Source organism: Tympanuchus pallidicinctus, unplaced genomic scaffold, assembly GCF_026119805.1.
Source record: "Tympanuchus pallidicinctus isolate F22 unplaced genomic scaffold, pur_lepc_1.0 scaffold13, whole genome shotgun sequence".
NCBI lineage: Eukaryota > Metazoa > Chordata > Aves > Galliformes > Phasianidae > Tympanuchus > Tympanuchus pallidicinctus.
In genome coordinates, this window is record NW_026294648.1 from 17,760,326 (window position 1) to 17,769,581 (window position 9,256).

General features: G+C 53.5%; 1 protein-coding gene across 3 annotated transcripts; it reads left to right on the forward strand.

Annotated features, from left to right (window-relative positions):
* The first annotated feature begins 841 nt into the window (after nucleotides 1-841).
* CYSLTR1 (cysteinyl leukotriene receptor 1) lies at nucleotides 842-6,375 on the forward strand. 3 transcript variants are annotated; one of them, XM_052673608.1, is made up of 2 exons: nucleotides 842-937; nucleotides 3,882-6,375. In XM_052673608.1, exon 2 carries the CDS (start codon nucleotides 3,924-3,926, stop codon nucleotides 4,959-4,961), a length of 1,038 nt encoding a protein of 345 aa, XP_052529568.1. In that variant the 5' UTR covers nucleotides 842-937; nucleotides 3,882-3,923; the 3' UTR covers nucleotides 4,962-6,375. The 3 variants fall into 3 exon arrangements, with proteins under 3 accessions (XP_052529568.1, XP_052529566.1, XP_052529567.1); XM_052673606.1 differs by lacking the exon at nucleotides 842-937 and adding an exon at nucleotides 1,940-2,154; XM_052673607.1 differs by lacking the exon at nucleotides 842-937 and adding an exon at nucleotides 2,131-2,154 and having other exon boundaries at nucleotides 3,827-6,375.
* Nucleotides 6,376-9,256: the final 2,881 nt, after the last annotated feature.

Consider the following 9,256-nt stretch of genomic DNA (forward strand, 5'->3'; position numbering starts at 1 on the left):
GAGATGAACCCAGTTTTCAGGTCATGCTTTTCTCTGGAAGCTGCATCCAGCGGTGAGTGATGCTGCAGCAGCCCATCCTCCTCCATCACAGCACAGCCTGCCCCATCAACTTCAGGCAGAGCAGAGCTTGCTGCCCTCCTTGCAGGAGGTTTCAATGAGAAGCAGCCAAATTTACTGAGTCCAGAAAAGGAAAGAAGCTGCAGCATGCAGAAATGGTTTTTGCTTTATCATTTAATGCTGTCTTCTTGATTTCTCCTTAAATAGGCAGAGGGAAAGCTGCTTCCGAAGCCGAAGAGCTTTTTCACACAGGCTGCAAACCCTTTAGGCTTTTAGGAAAATTGCCTGAAATTCTATCTGTAAAGAGAGAAGCAGAGCAGTGCGCCGGATTGATGCGATGCTTATGTTCAAGTAAGTGAGAGCTGAGCATCTTTGTCACAGTGCTGGGAAGGAGAGCTTGGGGGCAGGGGCAGTCAGGGCTGAGTGGGGCCATTGGGCTCCTTGTGGAGCTGGCTGTCCTCCAAAAGCAGACCAGAAAGTCTGCAGACTTTGGAGGAGAGCAGAGGAACTGCTTAATGTCACGTTGGCGATGAGCTGCTGGGTGAGAGCCGCCCTGGCTCACCCCAAAGCCCACAGCCAGCCTCCTGGCTTCTGTCCCTCTCCCAAAGCACCCCACAGCTCTTTCCTTCCTCACCCCCACTGTGCAAGATCTCACATCTTTTTTCCCCCATCTCTCCTCTCGTGTGCTTTTTGACACCGAGGTTTCTCACCTCTTGTCGTCTTTAGAAACAAAAACCTGTTGCCTACCACTCCCTCATCCTCCTCCGCTTTCTGTTCCACCAAACTTGCAATTTATCTCCTTTTCTCCTCATCCTCCTAACACCTGCCCTGTAGACCTGCCCACGACAGCTTTGAAGCCCCACTGCTCGGAGGAGAGGAGGTAAGTCCTGCCCCCCCAACCTTACTCTGACCTTGGACTGGAAACCTCATTATTGGAAGTGTGGGGTAAAAGAGAAGAAAAGGAGAAAGAATGGGGAAAGAATAAAAATAGAAAGGAGAAGGAATAACAAAACTGTAGTTAAAAAAGCAGAAGGAATAGTAAAAAGAAATGGCAGAACGGGGGGAAAAAAAGCAGAAGGAATGGCAGAATGGAGTAACACCAACACACACAGCAAAAAGGAGCTGCAGCACCAGCTCTGTGCTGTGGGAGGTAGCAGGCAGTGGATCGGGACCTCTGCGGTGGGGGGCTTCAGCACCCAGAGGGATGCAGCCCTGGGCAGACCAGCCTGGGGTTGTGCAGCCAAAGACCTGCTGCAAACTGTGCAGGGAGAAAGAGGTGTAAGCAGGAAGATGGAAGGAAGGGCTGGCACAGCTCAGCTGCAGGGCTGGGCTCTGCCCGGTGTGTGCAGGGCAGTGGGGCTGTGTGTCCAGGTTATTGCTGATTTTTTTTGTGCTTCATTCCCAGACAGTAGCAGCATCCAGTATGGTGGCGTTTCTTTGATGCTGTTTAAGAGGTGTGCACCCAGCTGGGACAGGTCTGGGACCTTCCTTGCTGTTAATGAGCCAAGGAAAGGGTTGGGAAGCCCTGGAGCCAGGCGTCACTGCCTGACAGCCTGCAACCCAACGAGTCCCAATCCCAGGCGTTATTCCCACCCCCCATCACACTGGGGTCAGGTGCCACCCGTGCCAGGCACAGAGGTCCCACGGGAGCGGGAGGATGTGGAGAGTTGCACGTCCTGCAAGCAGGGAGCAGCACATGGAACCCCATGGGCTCAGCTGCTTTTTCCTGCCCGCGGCTATAGAAGTGAACCCCAAATTCTGAAGAAAAACGTCTGCTAAATACTTCATTCCCCATGAGGAGCTCAAGCTTAATATTAGACCTTGACATTAATACCAGAGGTCCTTTGGGATGGGAGGGAAGAAAGTCACCTTTCGGTGGTGATGTCGATCCCAGACGGCGTTCAGGGCATCTCCCCCTGTCCCGGGGCGGGGAGTTCTGCCCACCATAGCGGAGCTCAGCACAACGGGGTGGCGGAGCTGCGGAACGAGGGCTGCTCCCGGCGGTCCCTCCCCGTGCGGGGGGCGGGGGGTCCGCCCGCTATAAGGGCGGCGGAGCGGGGCCGGGTGGCTCGAAGCGGCTCGGATCGGCACGGCTCGGTAAGTACGGGGGGGTCCTGGTGGCTGTTTATTCGTTGCGCTGCGCTTACAGAAGGGTTTGTTTGGGTTGGGTCGCTTCTGTCTTTTTGAGGCTGTTCCCCCGTTTCTTGCCGAGGATCGACTCTGCTTCGCGTCTCAGCTTGGAGCAGACGGTGCGATCTTCTTTGCCGGCCGCGTAATTCCTCGCAGTAACGAAGCGGTCGCTGTGTGCAGCCGCGGCCGCCGGACGCTCCGTTTGGGGCGCTGCGCTCCGTCCGCCCCGCAGCTCCGCGCTTCTGCGGGTTCCTAAGCGGTGTGTAAATAAACGGCTCTGCGAGCTGCTGCTGGGTAAACATCGAGCGGCTGAAGGGATTCTCGTCTTCATGCCCTGATGCAAACCTGAATTAAAAGCTCAGCTGGGAAGCGAGGTTCTCCTTTTCCATTTCCAGGCGCAGAGCAGTCCCCTGCTTTCGCGGTCGCGTCGGTGCTGTAACCATCAGCTGTCCTGCTTACAAAGGCACTTCAGACTGCGCTTAGAAATAAGGGCAGCAGCGGGTCCCAGAAGTCTTACAGGCAAACGCTTTGTGTGGTTGCTCGCTGTCTGTGGGTGACTTGCAGAACAGCACCAGAAAGACTGAAAATCGGTCCCCAGCAGGGGTAAAAGTTTGTAATCTATCTCCGTGCCGCTGAAGAAGTGCACACAAACGTGGCACGGAGATTACATAAGACAGTTTATCTCCCAGGCAGACGATGGCTGAGATACCCAGGTTTTCTCATAGCCGGCCCAGCCCCGGCCACAGAAAGGCGGCTGCTGTGAGCAGGAACTTCTGTGGGTTCCCCAAAGGCAGAAGGAAGTCTGACCCCAAATGTGCTGCTGGGATCCCCTGGGGTTCCTTTGCATTTCCCAGTGGGGCTCCTTCCTTCCCTGAGCGCTGCGTGACACTGCAGAACAGCTCAGCTTCCCCACACACAGCCTGGTTTGCCCCGATTTCTGCTCATACTCTACCTTCACTGCCTGCGATGTGCAGAGAGATCATTCCAGCCTCTTAATCTCAAGCATCTCGTATTGCTCTTCATGTCTGAGAAAGAACTGATACGTGACACCTCAGCAAGTACACAGATGCTATCTGTGTGAGTTTTCATGAGCTGATGGAGGTAGCAATCTCAAAGCGTTCTTGCAGCACACGGCCCAACCTTCCACCTCCTTGTTTACGTCTCTAAGTGAAGAAGTGCTTGTTGGAGCACTTCTTATCCCTCGTTGGAAGCTGTGCTGCAGCCTTCCTCCTGCAGTGACCAGGAGGAATGCAGAGCTGCACAGCTCTTAGGGACTCAATTAGGTCTCAGCACTTTAAATCCCATTGTGCTGTGGCTGCTTTCATTGCCCCTTTGAAGGACAAGATACTTCAGTTTGCAGGGAGTTGGAGCTCTCTGGTTTAGCAGTGGAAGAGGGATGCAGTACAGGGGATGTAAGAAGATGTATGAAGATGTGACCCCACTGTACCAGGTGCCAGGGTAGGAGTGGTGGCTGAGCTAGATGGTTCTAATGACATGTCACTAATGTCACGTCGCTCTTTGCAGGACCACATCCCTTCCTGGCCGTTCTCTCTTCTAAGACGCAGTCAATGGGTTTTTCTCCTATTTAATAATCGTATTTTATGTTCTTGTGCTGCTTTCCCCAACTGTAACACAACAGCTGAAAGACGACAGCCCTACTGTAACAGCTGTATAACCGAGTTTTCCACCCTTAGACCTGAGATCCCTCTCCAGCCACCCGGTGCCTCCAACAAGAGATGACCACGCTCCTCAACAGCTCACTGTGCCAACACGCCATCGATGACTTCCGAAACCGCGTCTACTCCACGCTGTACTCCATGATCAGCATCATGGGCTTTGCTGGCAACGGCGTTGTGCTCTTTGTGCTCATCAGGACGTTCCGGCAGCGGACGGCCTTCCAGGTGTACATGCTAAACCTGGCCATGTCTGACTTCCTCTGCGTGTGCACCCTCCCCCTGCGCGTGGTCTACTACGTCCACCAAGGGCACTGGGTCTTCAGCGACATCCTGTGCAGGCTCAGCTCCTACGCTTTGTACGTCAACCTCTACTGCAGCATTTTCTTCATGACTGCCATGAGCTTCTTCCGCTGCATAGCCATCGTTTTTCCGGTTCAGAACATCAATTTGGTCACGGAGAGGAAGGCTAAATTTGTGTGCGTTGGGATCTGGATTTTTGTTACCCTGACGAGCGCTCCTTTTCTGATGAATGGGACTTACCAACACGGCAACAAGACCAAGTGCTTCGAACCCCCAGAAGACACCCAGAAGACCAACATAATCGTGATCCTGGATTTCATCGCTCTCTTTTTGGGTTTCATTATCCCCTTTATCATCATAACCATCTGCTACACCATGATCATAAGGACCCTCCTGAAGAACTCCCTGAAGAAGAACCAGGCCAACCGCAAGAAGGCCATCTGGATGATCGTCATCGTGACGGCCACCTTCCTGGTGAGCTTCACCCCTTACCACGTGCTGCGCACCGTTCACCTGCACGTGCTGCGGCTGCGGCGCTCCAGCTGCGAGGACACGGCCTACCTGCAGAAGTCGGTGGTGGTGACTCTGCCTTTGGCCGCCGCCAACTGCTGCTTCGACCCATTGCTCTACTTCTTCTCGGGGGGCAACTTTCGGAAGAGGTTGACCACCTTCAGGAAGGCTTCCTCCTCCAGCGTCACGCAAGCCTTCAGGAAAAAGTTCTCCCTAAAAGAGAGAGACGATGAACCTTTGGGGGAAAGCAGTAAGGAGAACGGGAACGGCCCTGCGGTCGCATCGTAACGCGGTGCGACCTTCCTGTGGGATCTCAGATGGGAATGGAGATCTCTAATCTCTTCCAATAGATGGGAGCCTTCACTGAATTCCAAAATAGACACAAAGTTTTATTTACGCGGCAGAGGTCAAGACGATTCCTGCCCCGCTCCCAGATGCTTTTGCTTTGGACTTCAGTTTCAAAATGCAGTGTGCGTGTGGGGCTCGCAGGATCAGTGCCTGTATCTGGAAATCCCGGGTCGGGCCTCATCCCCTTCATCCACCCTGCAAGAAACAGCCCTGAGTGCTGGGGCAGCGCGTCTGCAGCGGCCGAGCAGCAGCAGCTTCGGGGGAACTGCCTGTGATTGCAGCCTGGATGCATCTCCAGAGGCACAGTGGTGCCTTGCTACTGCTGAGAGGGGTAAGGATTGGATCTGCTTCCTTCTTTATCCAAGGAGGTTGCAGATGCCCCATCCCTGCAGGCATTCAAGGCCAGGCTGGATGTGGCTCTGGGCAGCCTGGGCTGCTGGTTGGTGACCTGCACACAGCAGGGGGTTGGAACAGGATGAGCGCTGTGCTCCTTTGCAACCCAGGCCACTCTGTGATCCTCTGATTCTATGAATTCCTAAAGAAATGTTCTTTGTGGAAGCACCTTCGAAGTTATGGTAGCCCAGCACGCATTTGAAATGTATTACTGGTCTTGTAATGATGGCTGTGGAATCTGGGTTATCATTCCAGTTCTTCATGACTTTTGCCTAAAAGCAGAGCTCTGGGTGCCCAGAGCCCAGGGCATGATCAGGCCTTTCTGAAGCACTGATTAAGTTTGAAGAACAAATACAGTGGTATTCACAGTTTTAAAAAACAGCCAACTGTGATGCACGCCTGGTCCTGTTCAGAAGTGCTCTGGTGAACACCTTGCAGAAAAGCTGCAACCCAAGGCTCTGCAGGGACCTGGATTGACCTGGCCATCGAGAGCCAGAGAGCTGACAGGGAGATGTGACCGATGTCATTCTGAGCTCAGGATGATGGAAACACAGACTGGAAAGAGAAACCTCCAGATCCTGGGCCTAAGGAGCCATTCCTGTGGTTCCCCAGTTAAACCCACTGTAAATGAATCAGTGCTGCGTTGTTTTGGTGGAGTCCAAAATTAGGACACAGCATCAGACAGAAATGGCCTTAATCCTACAGGAATTTTGTAGTTGAGAAAGAGCAGTTGCTAATGGACTGCAATGGGGTGGTATTTAAGAGGTTATTTGGTGTCATCTTAAGGAAAGGAATGATGTTATACCTAGGCAGAAATCGCTGTGAAAATGTGATTTGGAAGCAAGCTTTGGAATATGTAGAAAATAACATCTACTTTCCCAAATTTTAAAATACTGTGCACTGTATGGTAGAAGTAGATATATATGTATATGTTGCAAAGCATTTTTGTTCTAGAATTATTTTTTTTATGAGGCAATGTGTACAGCAAGAGAAAGAGCAGTTTTGTTTTGTGTGAGGGGAAAGGCTGTTTAAAAAAAAGAAAAAAAGACAAAATTAAATGGAAATGTTGCAAGCTCAACTTGTGCTCGCCGTGCCTTATTTCAAAGCCTCTGCAAATGCGTTCTTTGGGTTTTTCGGGTTCGTTCCCCCAATAAGCGCTGTAGGATGAGGCAGCGGAGCTGCGCTCGCTCCGTTCGCGGTGCGATGCCGTCCCCTAGCGAGCGTTTGAACCGCCGCTCTTTAGGGCGATGCCTGGCAGCCGAGCCCCGCTCACACCGCTGGGGGCAGCCCCGGCTCGGTGCTGACGGTGCCGTCCCGGCCGCGAGATTCCTTTTCCTGCAGCCTGGACGAGGGGAGCAGCTCGCTGCTCGCTGCTCGCTGCTCGCCGCTCGCTGCCCTCGCACGGAGGCGGCCGTGCCGCACGCAGCGCGGTCACCGCGGGCAGGGAGGTGGCGGCTGAGCATCGCAGCCTCATGGCTCACGCGAGGCGCTGCTTTGGCACGCTGCGATAATCCCTAAGCGCAGGCTGCTCAGCGGGTCCGCGCGGCGTTGTGCCGCTGCTGTTTGTAAGGGCAGAAACAGAAGGGCGGCATCGCACGGCGCCGTGCCGGCACTTCAGGCTGCTCGCTGAGCGCCCGGCTGCTCGCCCCGTGCTTCCAGCTGCCGGTGGCACAGCCTGTGCTGCTCCGAGCTGCAGGGTGTGAGCTGGCGGCGTCCTCAGGCTCCAACCATCGCGGCTGGGAATGGGCTTTGTCCTGTGCTCGGTTTTGTTTCGTTTTCCTTAGGTGACATAAGACTGTCGTTCTGAACAACTCCTTTAGGAACTTAGAGGTGGAGGAAGCTCAAAGGGAAGGCACTGGGTTTGGATTCCCGTGAATTGGTCGCATCAGCACCGCTGTGCAGAGACGTGGAGCCTGGCTGGTGTGAGAAAGTAGCACTTTTCTCTGGCTGAGATGCACAATGGGAAAGTAAACATAGAGACCTTCTGTAAAAAGGCCAAAGCAGAGATTTAGGCTGAGTGAGCAATGGTAAAACCTGCTGCCAGCATCTGCATTGGTGGGGACGTCTGCTGTAGAGCTCTCAAGTCAGCCAGCTCAGAGTGCTCAGAGCCATGCGTGTGCATTTAGGCAGCGTGGTGAAGGTGCTTCACTCACTGGGGTGTGATCAGATTCACAGTATGATCGCTGTGAGACAAATCATTGGGTGCTCAGGTGTTCCTCCCACTCTTCGGGTTCCTACAAACCCAGATCTCAGCACGCAGAGCAATGCTGCACTGTGCAGAGCACACAGTGCTCTCCAGGTGGCACAGAGCTCAGCTCCCAGCAAAGGAAAAGAGGGGAATAAACAAAACATATATTAAAAACAAAACAAAAAGGCAGCTCTCAGCTGAAGCCAAGCAAGAGCAAGAGCAGCAAGCACAGCCTGCAGGTGTGAGCACACACCAGGGCTGAGCTGGAAGGAAGGAGGCACCGACATCTCATTCCCCTTTCAGTTTCAGCACACAGACAAGAATGCAAAGCTGATGTTGTTGTCGCTTCTGAAAAAGCAGGGGGTGCAGCCCTGCTTCTGGTGGGGTGAACAGGCACATCCCTCTTGCAATGCGAGAAGAGCCTGCAATGGGCACCAGACCCTCCAAAATCACTGCTTCCCCCTGGGGGTGGAAATGCTTCCCCTACCACCCACAGCTTCTTAAAATGGAGCAAAGCCATCAGATACAAGAGAAAGATCTGCATTGTGCACCGATGGAGGTGGAGAGCTTCTGCAGCCAACACAGCAGACAGCAGGCAAACTCCTTAGTGGGGGATGAGAAATGTGGCTCTAGCAGATGCACAGGACGTGGTGCCTCCCAGAGCAAAGCCTCTCCCCTTCTCCTGGAGGAACATTTGGGGATGAACTGCTGCTGGAGATCATACGGACGCCGCTCTGTTTTCAGAGCGACCTGAAATGAGTTTTCACTTGTGTTCCTTTTCAGAGAGGATCCAAACAGCCACCTGCTGCCAGCAGCTGACCACAAGCGAGATTTCTGTTTGCAAAAATAAAGCCATCTTTCTGTTTCCAAGAAAACAGCACAAATCTCAGTTCCTGGTAAATCCTGGCCTTGCAGCGTGTTGCAGTGTGCTCCCGTTGGAGCAGCTCTGAGCTGCACGGAGCTGCAGGGCAGGCACATCCCAGCCCCTCGGTTCCCTCAGAACACGTTGGTCAGGGCAGGGTTTGCGCAGAGGGTTTGTGAGGGGGGGAATTGTTGTGTCTCAGCTTTTCTTTGTGTCAAACTGCTGGGAGCAGTGAGCAGTGGGCATGGAGTGACATCAGCATGCACCCAACCCATGTGGTGACCGCAGGGCTGCTGCTGACCCCTGGACGTGCGCCAGGGAGCTCCAGTATGCATCAGCCACAGGAGATGAATTCGTTTTGCTGATCCTCAGTGGCACTTCTATCTTTCTTGCAAGACTTCAGAGGTCTTCCATTCCTCCGGCTGTGTCTGATAACATTTCCTTTTCTGATGCTGCAATACCCCAGTGAGCTGTCAGTCATGTGCTTTAACACCAAATCCTTCTTGCCTGAAATAGGGTCACATTCCAGTGCCAAAGGCTGGGAAATCCAGAAGGCTACCATCCTCACTCTGACTTTACACAGCACTTGATGGATGCGAGAAGTGAGCAAGCCCTGAGCTTAACAAGCAAAAAGCTCCTCAAAAAGCCCTTACAAACAGGGACAGTCCCTGTGCTGCACAATGAGGATGTGGCTCCAGTTGGTGCCAGGAGCCCCTGGTGAACCCTCATGTGGCATTTTCCCCAGCTCCACTGCAGCTCAACAGCAGCGGAGGGACTTCTCCCATGCAGCAG

What these genes read in the sequence shown, in the direction of transcription:
- CYSLTR1 (XM_052673608.1), top strand. Translation starts at nt 3,924, where the DNA reads ATGACCACGCTCCTCAACAGCTCACTGTGCCAACACGCCATCGATGAC.